The sequence below is a fragment of the Vigna angularis genome, chromosome 5 (genome assembly GCF_016808095.1).
Source record: "Vigna angularis cultivar LongXiaoDou No.4 chromosome 5, ASM1680809v1, whole genome shotgun sequence".
Taxonomy (NCBI): domain Eukaryota; kingdom Viridiplantae; phylum Streptophyta; class Magnoliopsida; order Fabales; family Fabaceae; genus Vigna; species Vigna angularis.
In genome coordinates, this window is record NC_068974.1 from 11673124 (window position 1) to 11691344 (window position 18221).

Sequence of the window (18221 nt, forward strand, 5' to 3'; positions counted from 1 at the left end):
ACAATCCGTGTTCAAGTTAGAGATAGATTGATAGACGAAACCGAATATCAATGTTGACTATGACTTATGATTGGGATAGATGACCTAAACCAAATATTTAATTATATATCTAAAAAATTAATATTTTTTATATATTTGAAAAGAGATGATCCTGGACTCATAGAATTTTTGTGAGATTTTTTATCCTATAAACTTTTTTTGAGAGCGATAAACTTTTTTTGGCCTCAACCAACTTTGGTCAAGTCTTTGGACGACGCCAAATTCACGTCTCTACAAATTACGAAGATTGAATTTAACTTGAACAATACAATTGTTAGTCACTTTAAATCTACCAACATTTCACCGTTACTATTACCATAAAGTCGAAGATTATATGGTCGCTAAATAAGTAAAATTTAACACAATGTGTGGGTAATTTTTCAATTGAAAATAACTATGATAACATATGTAAGGATGAAAAGCAATCTTTTTGTGAGTATAATTTAAATTTATGTTGATTTAATGAGAAATTTCTAAATTATCTATATATATATATATATATATATATATATATATATATGAATATAGATAATAATCGAAATTCTAAATTGGATATAACACGAGGATATGTCATTATATTTGGTTTATCACTATTCCTATATACTTTATTTATATTCATTTTAAATTACTAAATCATCTATGTTTATGTTAACTTTTATTTTATTTTTACTTTTGTAACATAATTATAAGACACACACTTGATCCATTTATCTATTTTCTATAATTATTTAATTTTTATATAATTGTTAAATTCTTATTTTGGTGCTTAAATCATTACAATTCTTTCGTGATAATTGATATTAGATAAATAAAAATGTATATCCTTTTAGATGGGATACAATTATATTTGTTATTACAATTTTTATTTTTTTAAAAGAGTTATTTAATTATTTTTTAGAATAATAAAGATACGGATATATGTATATTTGTTCTTCAACGAGAATATGAATGTGAAACGTAAGAAAATGAAAATGTATAAATTTTTACTTTGAAAATGGAGATAAAAGTATGTATGAATTTTAATTTAAGGATACGAAAGTCAAACTAATTCTTATCATTCCTAATAAAATATGATTTTTGATACACGTGATTATTTTTAGTAGGGAAATTATTTGAAGATGATATATAACAAATAATGAAGAAGTAAATTATGTTGTGAACCATATACGCCTTTCTGACTTGGTTATGGTCACAACTGTGACTACTGATTTTTTTAAAGCAAGTTTGTTTATGTAACAATCCTAAATACAGAAATAAACCTGCATATATTCAAGATAACAGAAAAGTCTAGATACATATTTTCAATGGAAATTATAATCATCACTAGTGGAAAATATACTTTTTATAGCGATTTTTATACCTATTAAAATTTAGCAACTACAGAAAGTGGTGTGGTGACAGCTTTGTAAATATGAAAAACTTGTTTACACTGGTTACAATGAAAGCAAGTATGAAAAGTTGTATGATGCCAGTATTGTAATAAAATACAATAGAAAATCTTTTTTTTGTACCTGCTAACATTAGAGAAGGTATAGATTATTGATCTATAGCGGTTAAATGTTATAATAGGTATGAATGATTTTACATATTCATTTGTTTTTCCCGCAATACTTTCTAAAAAATTCGTTCGATCGTATTGAGGTGGTTGGGAAAAGCTCCTGTTCGCGTTTGAAGTTGTTCCTCACATATTCTATCTCACATTCACTCAGTGTGCGTTTATCATCTTCTTTTTCGCGTTTGAAGTTGTTCGCGTTTGGGTAAAGCAACATTCACATCTTCTTTTTCTCTCTCGCACATCAGAGAGCATTCCTCATTGTGTGTGTCGTCTTCCTCAAGATTTTAGTGGCTCGAGAGCTTATCCTTCACCATCATAGAGCATCTTCCTCACTTTCAGGTTAGGGTTTTTCCCGCATTTCCTCATTTTCCCATCTTTGACCGATTGAAACTTCATTTAAACACAATTTCACCTTCAATATACATCTTCCACTTATTATAATCACATTCTATCGATTATAATTCATTATTGTTAAAAATTTTATATTGATTAAAAATAAGATAAATTTATAATATAAAAGCACTAGTAAAAAAAGCGGATTTTGACGCCCCATATACGCTTCAGTTATTGAGAAACTGAAGCGTACAAGGTTATATACCTCGGTCCCCATTCAACCCGAGATTCAAATGCTATATTGCTTCGGTTAACACAAAACCGGTGCCTATACACCTCTCTAAAAAGTCTGACACGTAACTACTACCTCGGTTTGCTACGAAACCGGTGCCTAAACTCCTTCCTATTGCTTCGTTTGGAATGAGACCGAAGCCTATACACCTCTGTTGGTCACTGAAAAGTCTGAACCCCTCTCTATTGACTCGGTTAAAAGTAGAACCGAGGCCTATTACCCGGTCAAATCACTCACACCACACCTGACCAGCTTTTTCATTTTTTCCTCTTCTTTCCTCTGACACTCTCATCTCACTCTTATCTCCCCTCTCTTTCCTCGTCTCACTCTCATCTCACTCTCATCTCCCCTCTGCCCTCTCGCACTCTCGCCCTATGCCCTATGCCCTCTGCCCTCTCGCCCTTTGCCCTCTCGCCCTCTTGCCTCCAATTTCTCTTCTCCACCAAACCCCAACATCAGGGCACGCCGCAAGTCGCCGTTCAACCCTTGGCGCAAGTCGCGTTCATCCCTTGCCGCAAGCCGCCGTTCAACCACGCCGTCGGCCGCTGCCGTTCCACGGTGCTCGAGAGAGGGATCTCCTCATCGCAAGCCTTTCATCGTCACGGTAAGCTTTCTATACTCACAAAATCATCTCCATTTCTTATATCCTCCATTTTCCACCGAAACATTCATAGATCTAAACCCTCCGTTAGGGTTTCTTCTCCTTTTCACCATTTCCCTTCGATTCCACAGATTAAAAGCTTGTTTTCACCGTTAGAAACTTTTTCCACCGATTAAACTTTGATTCACACCGATCAATCGGTCCATAATAAGTTTCCTTTTTCTTCTAGGGTTTCTAGGGCGGAAGAGGGCTTTAAGGGCGGCGACGGCGGCAGTGGATGGAGGTTTGCGAGTAGTGGCGAGGCTGTGGTTGTTGTTGGGGTCAACGAGGACGAGACGTTTGCAGAGGCATGTGGGACAGAAGCCAGTGAAGGCTTCGTCGGGGTGGCGGGGCAGGAGGTGGAGGGACGGCGGGCCTACGGCGGTTGGGGTTTAGAGGAGCAAAAGCTCACACGGTAAATCTCAGGCTTTTGTATTTTACAAACCTTTGGACCTCTGACCACGCCGTCGGGGGAAGAATAGAGAAACTTGGCTTTCTGTTTGACCATGTGCGAAGAGGAAGAAATTTGGCTTCTCTAGCTTTCTGTTTCATCTCTGAGTTTCTTCTGTTGTTGTAATATTGCTTCTGAGTATGTAATTTTGCTGCTTCTATAGAGAGAATTTTGACATTGGATGTTGTAATATTGTGTCTTCTAATATTGTTGTTTCATGTGAGTATGTAATATTGTTGTTTCATCTGAGTATGTAATTTGCTGTTTCATCTCTGAGTATGTAATTTTTAACGTTTTTCAGTTTGGGGTTCTGGAGTTTGAAATTAGAAACAGAAAAAACAAATCCTACTACCTCGGTTTAGGTTCTAACCGAGGCCATAGAGACAGACAAACTCGGTTTGGAACCGAGGCAAAAAGGCTACCACTTTTTGCCTCGCCTGAAAATGCTTTGGTTCAAAAACCGATGCCTATAAGTGAAATTAACCGGTGCCGTATCCTCTTCCTACACTAGTGAAGTAGTTTAAATTTTACAAATTGATTTTGTATAAGATAGAATTAAATTTGAAACTTACTTTTTTTTAAGATGGTATTGGCATTAAAATCATCTAAAACATAAATTGATGTGGTGAATATCGCAGATCAATGAGAGCTATTGATAATATAAAGCAATTGCCATATCAGTATAAATAGTCAATCTTCATCTGTAGTCCTCTTCAAACTTTATTAAAATGAAATTAATGCATCTTTTTGCATCTAATACTATTTTCCTAATGTACGGCTATAGAAAACCTGAAAATTCATAGCGAGCTAAGTGTATTGAATAAATTTTGGAAGACAGTATTGTTTAGTTGAGCAAGAAATGTAGCACAGATTAATTAATTAAAAGAAATTTAATATTGGCTTAACCGACGCTAATAATTCTACTATTTGAAATCTGATTTTATGTTTTATAAAATATTTTATCAAATGCTTTTATTATTTATGATTTTTTATTTTAATTAGTCATAATATATAATAAAGATAAATTATCACATTCAATATCATTTTCTATTTTCAAAGTTTGCACTAACTTTAACATAGCTTTTAAAAGTCTTCAAATAAATCATTCTTACAAAATCATAATCTAGTCCTGTTATAATTAACTATATATCTTTTATCTCTTTGTCCTATAACCGGACGACAAAAATGAAAAAGACCTCCATTAAAATTGAAGATAAGATATGAGATAACACTATTTCATATCCCCCCTTACTTTAAAACACAAGTCTATAATGGTTTTATAAAATAATTAAATAACTTTAATTACTAGAATCTTATTTACAACATTATTGCTTCTTCTAAGTCCAGTTAAAAAAGAGGCTGGATGTCTTAAACGGTTATGTATTTCAGAGTGAAATATATATGTTTGGATAATAAATATACGTAGTTCTTATAATTTAATTATGTTAATATTTTTTTTGTTAAATAATTTAAATAATTTATATTATTTGACACGTTTTAATTTAAATACAATTTAAAATATCGTATAATATAATAAGTAAAAAAAATTAATATTAAAATTATATCTATGTATTTTATAAATTTATAAAGTATAATATACCAAGAAAACTGAATTCTAATTTCGTATTTAAAGAAAACAAACATATAATCCTTTCTTTGTTTTATATATATCTTATTCATGTACTATTCTTACCTTTCCATCTGTTGTGAAGATTTGGTAAATCAACTTTATTTAATTCAAAAAACTATAAAAGAGAGCACAAAAATATATACATTTTATTTGAAATCATACATGTGCATTATGTGGATGACAATACGAAATTTAAAAAACTTGAAAACATCACTGATTACATGAATATAAAAATTTATTTAATACAAAGGAAGGATCTATTTGACCATCCTTCTGGTAAAATTCCAAATCCATTGTTTCCTTTTTTCTTTCATTCACAACTTTTTTGGAGCTATGCCTTCAGAAGATGAACATCAATGTCGGCAGTGCATTTATGCTGGAACTCGATGTAGCTGTATGGAGGATCAACTTCCTCACTAACCCTCTCATATTCAATGGTCCATTTTACAATAGCACCACCATTCTCCTTATCAATCGCTTGAAATATGACCTTAAACACCTTAAACTTCTGCTCGATCTCTTCCCCGAATACCTTGAAGGAGATTGTTTTGTTTGCTTCATCAACAGATTCAATACTCTCATGACATGTTGAAACCTTACCATCTGTTCTTTCACAAACAATTAACATCAGTATAAGGAATCATAGTATAGCAATTATACCGAGAAGAAGAATCTATCTATCTATCTATCTATCTATCTATCTATCTATCTATATATATATATATATATATATATATATATATACTTACCGAGAAGATTTTCACATGCATCTTTGAAAGATATTTAATCCGAAGTTTAATTACCTATGACATAAGTCCATTGCTTGATGGACTCATTGTGATGCCAGTCTTCACCATGGTGCAGCTTGGTTCCATGAACTCTGTCAGCAAGGTTTTGAACATGATGGAGTTGCGTTGCCAAGAGCTTGAACCACTTTTCAGCAGTTGCATGAACTCCAATTTCAGTGCTGATTTTACCAAAAAGTGTCATGGTGATGAAGAACGAAGCAAGTGATAGAAGCAAGAAATGGAAAGAACAAGATAAGGGATGGTGAAGTATAATGCGACCATGTCCCACTTATATAGAACATAATTTACCCACCCCTCACAACTATAATTCAATTGTGGGCTCTTTATATACCCTACAAGGGTAAGTGGCCAATATTTTCTCTTTAAGAAATAAATTCAATTTAGTTACTAAAATTTTATTTTTCTTATTTATCAACTAGCCTGAATTTTTAATATGAAATGAGTTACAATATTCTCTATTTAAAACATCGTAATTTTTGGAAGTCAGATGAGGGGATTAGCCACAAGTTCAATGTATTTGTGGATAATTTTTGTAGCTTTATGTAAAAAATACTGTCACAACCAACCACACACTTTCAATGGAATAACCACTTACTAGAGGAAGAAACAAGACCGCTTAAAATTACCACTTTGTTATTGTGCATAATACCAGTCTAACTTATCACCTAACGTGATGCACATTATCTGCTTACAGAACTATTGATATCAAAGCATTTGAAATTAAGTTCATCAATTTATTGTTGTACAAAATTAGTATAATAACTAACCACATAAAGTTTATTGTATAACCACTTAGTGAACCAATAGATTTGACCAATTGTATGGTAACCATTTTGTTGTAAAACAATCTGACCATTTCTATGTGATCCATTTTGTTTTAAAACATGAATAATAATTTAGGCATACCAATGATTTATTTCATTGTGTTATGAATATCAAGTGTTCTACAACACTCACTTTAAAGCTTTTTAAGTTATTGATTATCTGTTATGAAGCACATGATTACGTTAGATCGACATTCTGGACAAAAACAAAATAAAAAATAAATTATTCCCAAACCAAATTGATTAACCTGGAAAATGAACAACTCAATAACAATTACAAATGGATAAAATATGAACAGTTAAGATCATTCAAATTACAATTGTGTTTCCTAACACAACATATTAATTCATACATATATTCAAAGACAAACAACTTCATAAACTATTCAATGCGCCTTCGGTTTTTTCTATCCAATCTTGTCCAAGGGGTTTTCAAAGCAACATTTTTCACACGCTTCATAGGTTGTGCTTTTAAACGCGTGTACATGTCAGAATTTTGAATATCCATCTTTTCATCACCTAAAACATCACCAACTTTTTCATTGTAAATTTTCGAAACAACATCACGTATTATGTCAGAAGCCTTCTCTGAATTGGACTTCCCAACACCTTCCATGTCAAATAATACATGATCATGTGCATTCAAACCTCTTTTTCCATAACGACTCTTCCAAGTATCTGTATGCTTTGGCTGCATGTTCATAAAATAAAACAGTTAAAGTTGAAGCCATAAAAGGTTCAAATCGAAGACATATCTAGATAGATCTCTCACAACAAAATCATATTCGAAAACCAGATTTAATAATTAAATTTATCCAAAATAGTTTTAGTAGGACATCATACAAGTTTTCATTCAATCTTCCTTTGCTTCATTCCTATTATGTTCATTGGACTGACACATTATAATTTAATCTCCTTCTTAGTGTCCATAAAAATAACAATGTATATTTAATATATTAAATATATTAAATATAATTTTATAAATGTAAGTATAGTTACATGATAACGGTTGAAAATAAGGTTATTTGTGAGGTAATTTTGATACCAAATGCATCCTTTTCTACTTAAAAACTTCCTTGGAATCATATTTTTGCTTTAGTTTTGTGAATAAGAGAGTTGAGGTTATACTTAATGATTTTATCACTAAATTCCCTTGCTTTTGTAGGCTATTGGAATGATTTGAAGGAAGAGTTAAAGTACCAAATAGTTGGAATGCAGAAAAGTCCACCAGAGTGTAGAAAAGTCAACCAGAGTGCAGAAAAGTCAACTAGAGTGCAAAAAAGTCAACCTGCGAGGCTTGGGCGCCTTGTTTGGAGGCTTGAGCGCCAAAAATCGCCATCCACAGCTCGGGCACCCTAATGGAGCTCCCGAGCGTCATGCGTCGTGGAATAGGCCTAGTTTTTGCTTTGTTTTGACTCTTTTAGACCGGGCCCTGTTTCTACTCTTTTTCGACTTTATTTAAAGGACACAGGCGCTCTAGGTTTTGCATCTCTGGCTGGAGTAACACAACAACACACTCTTCTACTCTCTAAAGGCGGATCTGGAGGTAGGAGCTTCCTCTTCTAGTTTTAGAGTTTCACTATCTCATGCTTTTCCATCACTCATCTAGTTTCTCCATGTCTATGGGGAACTAAACTCTATTTGTTGTTAGAGAATTATATAACCTTGTGAACTCCCATGTATTTGAATTGATTCTTAATTTATATGCTTTTTCATTAATTATTAGTGAATTCATCTGTTTCATTGTTTGCTCTATTTAACTCATTTAATAGCATAATTTATGAATTGCATGAGTGTCGGGAGGTTCCTTAAAATTCAGGTTCTTGTTGAATTCTCCTAAGGGTAATATTTCTTAGGGATGAGGGTATGAGTACTTGATCGTCTTAAACTCTTGATCTTCATACTTTATTTTCTAGGAACGTTAGGAATTGCACGAACTAGGAATTAAGGCAGGCTTATTGTGCCGAGGGATCAGATTCTAAGAATTTAGTGAGTGACATTAATATTAATGTAAAAAGAAGAATTCTTATATACATGAGATTAAACTTGGTGAAATCAAATCCTAACAACATAATCATGTCATTTTATAAACAATCTCTGTTCATCCTTGTGTTACTCTACTATTGATCAATTTGCATTCATATTTAATTTTATGTCTTTGCATTTGAAACCAACAATCTTGTTTTATTTAAGTCTTAATTAATTGAGTTATCACACAACTATTTAGTGTCGAGAGTCCTCTGGATATGATACTTGGTCTTACAATTTTATATTACTTGTGCGATTTGGTACACTTGCCAATCACTAGTAAAAAATCGCGTACAACGTCAAATATTTTGGGCTTTTAACGACTAATTCGTATCAGAAGACGTTAAATTTACGTCATTTTTTTTTAAATTCGACGTCAAATTAACGTCGAATATTGTAAATATACGACGTTAACTTAACGTCAAATTTTGTTAATATACGACATTAATCAAGGTTTTTTTTAATTAATTGTGATCCTTTTTCGCAACTCTACGATACTTAAAAAGCAGAAAAACAACAAATTTCATTTTTTGGTATTTTATAAAGCAAGAACTATGAACGTAGTATCAACAAAAGACAACAATAATCAACAACAAACAAGTTCAATCAAATCACATGAACAAACAAGTTCAACCAAACAACAACAAACAAGTTCAACAAAAACAATTTCAACAAATAAGTTATTCAAAACGAAAACAAACACTAACCTTCAAAAGGTTTGTTTTTGTCGGAATAAAGTGTCGTTACCGGTGACAGAGAAAGAAGAATGCGCCTATGAAGAACAAAAGCACGAAAATAATCGGTCAAAACAAACGAAAATCATAAACAAAATGCATTTGTATCAAATGAAAGAAAGATTACATGTGAATGGTCATCAAACTTCGTTCAAGAAAAGTTTGAGAAGAGAGAAGAGGGTCTCGCGCGCTGAGATAAAGTGAATGAATTTTCAATCTCCCGCTCAAATTTTTATTAAATTCACAAACCTTTTGACGTCTAACGATGAGACATTCGATGTTTTATATTCTTTTACGTCGAATTACAATTCTAAACGACGTTTAATAATTGCATTTATTTACAAAAATGCTACCAATCATTTTTAACGTTGGCTATTCAGTGGTTAGACGTTAAATGCGTGACGTTATACGCTACTTTTGTACTAGTGAATCCATCAACATTACATGCATGCAATACACATATTATGATAACATAAAAAAGTTAAAAGACAAAAACTATTTTTTCTACGTTAAGACCTTATATTTTTATATAATTTATTTATTTATTTTCAATTGTGTTAGTAGAATAAGAGTAGAAATATTTTAAGATATTAAAATTACTGTTTGTTTATTTTCTTCAACTACATTTATTGGACCAAACAAATGTTGAAGTAAAAATAATTGGGGCATGTTTTCATGGTCTACTTAGAGTCGTTATTAGCATAAATAAACACACAAGATTACGATTATCAGAATTTTTAACAAAATAGCAGAGTGATGCACGAATGCACAAGGACTTGGAGACCAATCTTCATTCTAGTTCATAGAACAAAACCAAAATTTACATTTAGATCTTCCTAGAAACAAAACAAATAGAAAAAGATAGTAAATGAACACAAATATACACACTACATGTGCCCTATTCCAGGAACACAGATGCCCTTCTTCTTACTTTCAACAAACTCATAAGGTGTAAGATTTTGCAACAAGAAAATGTGTGGTATCGCATGTTAAAACAATAACTAGATAGCTAGCTTCACGGAAAAAGCCTATTAATCATACCCTGTCATAAGCATCCTTAAAATGCCGTGCAGCATCATCAATGGCACCCCAAATCGAGGACCAATTGTAAGCAAGCCTGTTAGGAACCAAGAATGCCAAATGAAAAATATTAAAGGAAATATTAGTGCAAATACACGGTTGCTTTAAAAACAAACATACTTCAGCAGTAGAAAGACTAGAGGCCAGTATTTACCCGATACAAGATAGGAGACAAGGTCTTTTCTAGCCCTTGTTGTTACTGTAGAATTATGAACACCAGAGACACAAGGACCGTCGTCAGCACACAACATGATACTTATCTGATATCACCTAAAGCATCACAAAAATATAAGCTAGAAGATGATATCAATATTTTACTCAAAAATCAATACCTTTATCAAATGCGAATAGTACAATTAATAAACTTAAAAAAGAGTATGAGCATAGACAATTTCACATGCCTAAGGAACGCATAAAAAGAAAGGGAGAACTATATTTTGGGAAAGCTCAGTAAACTGGAATGTGAATATTTACCTCAATAAATTGAGTACAGTAACGGGGAAGGCTACGTTTGAACCACAAAAGAGAGATAAAATCCCCCACACCATAACCATTTTCAATAATGGTACACTTGGGTACACCAGCATAGCAGGGCTCCTCACCTTTGGAAAATAATGGAAGAGAAGTTTGATTTACCTATAAAATATGTCCTTGGGACACCTCATTTCCATGTTACAATTGACAAACTTGATGGATCCCAACATACCTCTGTCATCAGATATGATGGAAATAATGTGAGTTGGAGAACGTACTTTTCCACTCTTAATTGCAATGTTAAGGTCCTCAGGAATTGGTGGAGGAGTAAACTCTTTAATAGGTGCGATCTTCCCTTCTCCAACCTAGCAAAAGAAAAACCAACCACGATAGTCAAGCTAATCTAGAAAACTGACAAAACTTCTTTAAAGCATTGGTCCTTATGGGAGATGGAAACAGGGAAAAAAACTGTTATTGGAGATAAATTTTCAAGATAAACTAACCAATTTGTCAAATGTTTCCTTTATAAATTTGCCAATGGACATCAGGAATTTGCCTCCCATGTTATAAATGTTAAATTCCAGATGAAGATCACAACTTTGATGACAGAATAATGAGAGAGAAAAAGAGAGAGTTTAACTGCCTTCTTATTTTGTAAATGCTGAACAATACAATATTTAAATATAAAGGAAACTTGGCTAACACTCTCCACTAACCAGGTCTAACAATCCTACGTTAGTGGTGTTAAAAATAACTTAAAAACAGAAACTCAAAATTGGTCCTAACAACTAGCCGAAAAACCAGCAACAAACTTTTTTTGACTTACGTGCACATATGAGCTTGAATTATGTTGCAACACCTCCCCTTAATTCAAACTCATACATACCAATTTTCTCCATAAGGAATTTATGTTTGGCTTGAGCTAAAGCCTTGGTAAACAGATCTGCATTTTGGACGTTTGTATTGCAGAATCTTAGAGCGATTGTTTCCTCTGACATAAGCTTCCTTATGAAGTGATGTTGTACTTCAATATGCTTGGTTCTTGCGTGAAACGCTGGGTTTCTTGTCATAGCAATTGCAGACCTGTTATCACACCGTATCTTAGTTGCTCCTTCCTGCTCACATCATAAATCTTTTAACAACTTTCTAAGGCAAACAGCTTGTCTTGCTGCTGCACCAGTAGCTACATATTCTGCTTCAGATGATGACAGAGCCACAATATCCTGCTTCTTTGAGCTCCAAGTAATAGCTCCTGAGCCCAAACTGAAAACTGACCCTGATGTACTTTTCCTGTCATCCAAACTGCGTACCCAGTCACTGTCTGTGTAGCCAACTAACTTGAACTTACTGACATGTTCATACAAGATTCCATAACGAGTTGATCCTGCAACATACTTCAGAATCCTTTTTGTTGCACCTAGTTGTTGCTTTGTTGGAGAAGGCATGTATCTTGATACCACACTTACACTTTGAGCAATGTCAGGACGTGTGTGAGTGAGATAATTCATACCTCCTACAAGACTTCTAAACAACCTTTCATCGGCTTTTCCTATGCCATCCTCCCTTTGCAGCTTCTCATTAGAATTTATAGGACTTTTGACAGTTTCACATTTTTCCATTGAAATTTTTTTTAGCAAATCCTCTGCATACTTCCTCTGGCACAAAAATATTCCATCTTCTCCTTGCTTTACTTTTAGTCCCAAGAAATACTGAAGCAGTCTCAAGTCAGTCATCTCAAATTGCTTCATCATTGATGCTTTGAACTCATTTAGCAGCTTCTAAGAGGAGCTAAAGTAGATGATGTCGTCCACATAAAGATAGACAACAATGAATCCATTCAAGCCTTCCTTTTTTACATAGAGAGTTGGCTCATTCTCACTTCTCTCAAACTAATTTTGACGAAAGAATGAGTCAATCTTGGTGTACCAGGCTCTTGGAGCCTGTTTTAGTCCATAAAGTGCCTTTTGCAGCTTTTAAACCTTGCCTTCTTCACCATCTTTGACAAAGCCGAGTGGTTGCTCAACAAAAACTTCTTCTTGTAAGTCTCCATTGAGAAATGCAGATTTTACATCCAGTTGAAACACATCCAATTTCCATTAGGCAACCAAAGCTAATATTACACTTATAGTTTCAAATCTTGCCACTGGTGAAAATGTCTCCTCAACCACCAACCTGGCTTTGTGCGTTTGAATACTCCCATATGAATTTAACTTAGTTCTGAATACCCATTTAAGTCCAATAACATTCTTCTCTTCAGGAAGATCAACCAATTTCCAAGTCTCATTCTTTTGAATGGACTTGATTTCCTCATTCATTGCATCTTTCCATTCAACATCATCTTTAGCTTCATCAAAACTGGTTGGATCTGCTGCCATTAGTGCAAAGTCGCAGTTTGCATACAAGTCAGCAAGAGTCCTGTATCTTCTTGGTGCAGAATTATTCGATGAACTTGATGATGAAGGACTTGAAGAAGATGATGAGCTGTGATTTGAAGATGATGGTGTTGTAGGAGGACTTGGAGACTAACGATCATTTGCTGGCATAATTAAGTCCATCCCTGAACTATCAGTCCCTACTGTTTTCTACTGAGTACTGTCACAACTTTCTCTTTGCTCCCAATTCCAGCCTACATTCTCATCAAACAAAATGTTCCTACTGACCATAACCTTGCTAGTAAGAGGGTTATACAGTCTATATGCTTTGGATTGAGTAGAATAGCCAATGAATACGCATTTCAAAGATTTATCATATAGTTTAGATCTCAAATCAACCAAAGCATAAGATGTACAACCGAAAACTCTTAAATGACTTACTGATGGTTTTTTTCCTCTCCATGCTTAAAATGGTGTCATATTCATGACTACCTTTGTAGGAGATATATTGGGGATGTACACTGCAGTAGCTACAACTTCACTCGATAAGTTGTTTGGTACACCTTTAGCTTTGAGCATGCTTCTTGCCATCTCTACTACTATCCTGTTCTTTCTCTCAGCTACTCCGTTTTGCTCTGGAGTATATGGTGCAGTCAATTCTCTTCTTATTCCTTGCTCCTCACAAAATGTGATGAATTCATTTGACAAAAATTCACCACCACGATCTGTTCTTAAGGCTTTCACACATAAACCCGATTGTTTCTCAACCATAGCCTTAAAAATTTTAAATTTTTCAAAGGCTTCAAACTTAGCCTTTAGAAAGTAGACCCAACTCATTCTACTGTAGTCATTAGTTATAAGCAAGAAATACTTACTTCCACCAAGAGAAACTGTTTGCATTGGTCCACAGAGATCAGCATGCAATAGCTCCAAACTTTCACTTGCTCTCCAAGCTCTGCCACTAGAAAATGGTCCTTTTGACTGCTTTCCATATAAGCATCCTTCACACAACTCAAGCTCACCAATTTTAGGCAGCCCTTGCACCATGTCTTTGGAACTCAGAAGCTTCAATCCTTGCACATTCAAATGACCATACCTCAAATGCCACAACTTTGCATCATTATCTTCTTTAACTATCAACACTTTGCTCACATTTCCAGATAAATCAAGAGGGAACATTCTATTTCTCCCCATAATAATTTTTACTACAACTTCTTTGGATTTCTTATCACAGATCAAACAAAAATCATTATCAAACAGTACTGAATATTTAGAATTGAGTAATTGACCCACACTAAGCAAATTATGAGCCAAATTGGGCACATACTACACATCATATAAGAGCTTAGTGTTTCCTTGCTCGGTTTTTATTTCAATCGTGCCTCTTCCTTCCACTTCAAGTTGTTTTCCATCTCCAAGCCTCACCTTTCTCTTTAAAGATTCATTCAGCTCTCTGAACATAGACTTGGCACTTGACATATGGTTGGAGCACCCACTGTCAACATACCACACGCCACCTCCTGCATCATTTCCAGCTGCACTTTGTGCTAAGAACAACTTTTGCTCATTCTCCACAAAATTGGATTTTTGATCACCCTTTTGTTCATCCTCCTCTTTCTTCCAATAGCTAGCTTCTTTGTGGACTGGCTTCTTGCAATAGTAACATTTAAGTGGACCCTTATATGATTGCTCTTTTCCTTCCTTATTAGGTCCTTTTCCACGGCCCCTTCCTCTTGAGCCAACTCTACCTCTACCTCTTCCACTGAATTGCCCTGTTTTTTCCTTATTTGAGGATTCTCCTTTCACATGGAATGCCTTCTCTTCCTTCTTCTCACCATTTCTATTGAGCCTCTCCTCATGAGCTTGTAAGGATCCCATGAGTTCATCAAAGGTGTAATCAGCCATGTCCTTTGACTCTTCAATAGCCGCTACAACATGATCATATTTGCTTGTAAGACTTCTTAGAACTTTTCCAACCACATGCTCATTGGTCATTGTTTCTCCATATGACCTCATTTGTTGTACCACAGTGGATACACGTGACAAGTATTCTTGGACAAATTCTTTGTCCGTCATTAGAGCTGTTTCAAACTCTCTCTTTAGTGATTGCAGCCTCATTGTAATCACCTTCTTATCACCTAAATACTCTTGCTTTAGAGTATCCCACGCCATCTTAGATGTGGTTGCTAAGGCAATTCTGGGAAAGATTTCATCATCCAAGGCCTGTTGTATCATAAACAATGCCTTGGAATCTTTCTTTCTCTTCTCTCTCAATTGCTGATCAGGTTCTGGAGGTTGAGCATCTTCAAATCCTTCTTCAACAAAACCCCACAGTTCTTGAGACTTGAATAATGTTTTCATTTTCAAGCTCAAAAACTGATAATTTATGCCTTTAAAAATAGGCAATTGTGAACTGGCTATTCCTGATCCGTTGTTCTACATTATGAACAACCTTTTCACTCTCTAAAACCCGTGTTGAGTGCTCTCTCCTCTCACCCAACAATTCCCTGGATATGAACCCGGATAATTAGTTGCTCTGAAACCAAATGTTAAATTCTAGATGAAGAAGATCACAAAACTTTGATGACAGAATAATGAGAGAGAGAAAGAGAGAGTTTAACTGTCTTCTTATTTTTTAAATGCTGAACAATACAATATTTAAATATAAAGGAAACTTGGCTAACACTCTCCACTAACCACGTCTAACAATTCTACGTTAGTGGTGTTAAAAATAACTTAAAAAGAGAAACTCAAAATTGCTCCTAACAACTAGCCGAAAAATGTACAACAGACTTCTTTTGACTTACGTGCACATATGAGCTTGAATTATGTTGCAACAATAAACAGAACTTAGAATTAATAAAAAATAATGAGCTGACATACAACATGACTAAATTGTACTTCAGATTTGAAGAGTCTAGCACATGTTCCGCTAACCCAAGCAACAATTGGCTTTGTCACTTTCCCTTGTTTTAGGGCTTCCACTAGAGAATACTCATCTCGCCCACCAAACTCACCAAGTACTACTATCATTTTAACCTAAGGTTTGATCTAAATACAGACTGATCATCCACAGGACCCATCACGGGTTAGTGGGTTAAACGGATTGGCTCACTGTCTCATTTAATTATAAGTTTGGTTTAATCCTTTTCGACATCCCTATTTGTGTACGAATGTCTGAGATAGGTCCTCGTATTCTAAAGTGTATCAAAATGGTCCTTAATTTTGAAAATTGATATCAATTGAGTCCTTCCCGTTAAGTTGGCTGGACGACGTTAAATTTATTGAGTCGTGGCACGCTGACGAAGCAAATTTTAATGACGTGGATCAAATTCATTTGCACGTGGACCTACAGCACCGTCGAGTACTCTCCTTCTCTCCCCTCCTCTTCTCTCCCTCCCCCTCCCCCCGCCTTCGTCTTTCTCATCGATCTTTCCTCTCCCGACGACCAACTGCTCTGCCTCAAGAAGGACCTCCTCCTCCTCCACCACCACTTCCCCGATCACGCCCTCGTCGCTCTCCTCACCTTCGATGTTGTTTGCGATGGTGCTGTGGCGAAGATGATGGTGGTTCGAGATTGCCAAACTCGCGAAGAGAGACGCGATGAGGATCGCGATTCTGGGTGGCTGTTCTCGTGGTTTTGACGGAGGCTGGTGGCACTGTTTGAAGGTTGACGGTGGTCCGGGGTTGTGCGACGATCAGGCAAGGGCTCGCGTGAAGGAGATGGTGGCGAAATAAATTGAAATTCTGGCTTGGAGTTTGATTTCGGCGTTTAGGGTTCGAAGGATTTTTCAGATCGGATTGGGTTTTTGGATATGCAGGTCTGAGATGATGATTGGGAAAATGAATGGTGGCACGGTGATGATGACTTGTGGCTGGCGGTGCGGTGGCACGATGTTGTTTGCGGTGGTGCTGTGGCGAAGATGATGGTAGTGAGAAGACCGATCGTCCTAGAGAGGAGACGATCGGTAGTGAGAAGACAATTGAATCTATCGAGCGGTAAGACCGATCGTCCAAGAGTAGATGTCGAGCGGTACGAGCGACAGAGCAGATAACGAGCGTACCTGTCGAGCGACAGGCTCGATGACGAGCGTACCTGTCGAGCGGTACGAGCGACAGGCGTTAAGGATGAGCGGCAACAATAAGATCTCAATCATCCGAGCGTTAAGGACGAGCAGCAACAATAAGATCTCTGTCAGAAGACATCCATTCCACATTCTACTCCACCTCCGCCACTCGCCCTCCAAGGTGCACCGGCACTGCCATTTCCGTCGCCCTCGGACTTCTAGAGTCTTGCCTTGTCACCACAGGCTCCAGGATCATGCTCTTCACCTCCGGACCTGCCACTATCGGACCTGGAATCGTTGTTGATTCTTATCTCCGCCAACCCATCAGAACCCACCATCATGCTCTTCACTCCCATTCATTCTTTGCTTCCTGCAATTCCTTCTTTTCTCTCTCAAAAACCCTAATTCCCAATTTCCCCAATCGCTTCTTCCTTCTCGCCCCGTCGCTAGGGTTTGTCTCCTTTCCTCTCTTGATTTCTCCAATTCCCCTTTCTCCGTCTCTTCTCTCTTTGAATTGAACTTTGCGCGTAGTGCTTTAGGGTTCCGATTCGCCGGGGAAGATGAGCACGCAGAAGAAGCGCGCGTTCCAGATAAAGGCATTTCGTCAATTAAGCCAGGTCAATGCCACGTCAGTAACATTTCGTCATCTCAGCATCCCACTCATCAATTTATTTAACGTCGTCCAGCCAACTTAACGGGAAGGACTCAGATGATATCAATTTTCAAAATTAAGGACCATTTTGATACACTTTAGAAAACGAGGACCTATCTCAGACATTCGTACACAAATAGGGATGTCGAAAAGGATTAAACCTATAAGTTTTTTTACAATAAAAAATTACAATTTTCTCTTAATTCAAATCTAAATAAACCTCACTATAAAATGATGTTAA

The 18221-nt window shown here is 35.6% G+C and overlaps 2 protein-coding genes across 2 annotated transcripts; both read right to left on the minus strand.

The window, feature by feature from the left end:
* Nucleotides 1–5064: 5064 nt before the first annotated feature.
* LOC108340107 (MLP-like protein 28) lies at nt 5065–6030 on the minus strand. The gene is made up of 2 exons (XM_017577333.2): nt 5744–6030; nt 5065–5543 (listed from the first exon to the last, which is right to left on the minus strand). The coding sequence occupies exons 1-2, from the start codon at nt 5928–5930 to the stop codon at nt 5272–5274; spliced, it is 459 nt and encodes a 152-aa protein (XP_017432822.1). The 5' UTR covers nt 5931–6030; the 3' UTR covers nt 5065–5271.
* Nucleotides 6031–14587: 8557 nt separating this feature from the next.
* On the minus strand, nt 14588–15622 carry LOC128196630 (uncharacterized). The gene has a single exon (XM_052878119.1). The coding sequence runs from the start codon at nt 15620–15622 to the stop codon at nt 14588–14590; it is 1035 nt and encodes a 344-aa protein (XP_052734079.1).
* Nucleotides 15623–18221: the final 2599 nt, after the last annotated feature.

Excerpts from the sequence above, each read along its gene's own strand:
- LOC128196630 (XM_052878119.1), bottom strand. The coding sequence starts at position 15,622 with ATGAAAACATTATTCAAGTCTCAAGAACTGTGGGGTTTTGTTGAAGAA.
- LOC108340107 (XM_017577333.2), bottom strand. The coding sequence starts at position 5,930 with ATGACACTTTTTGGTAAAATCAGCACTGAAATTGGAGTTCATGCAACT. Across the intron at positions 5,544-5,743 it reads GCAATGGACTTATGTCATAG|ATGGTAAGGTTTCAACATGT; the intron begins GTAATTAAACTT and ends GTGAAAGAACAG.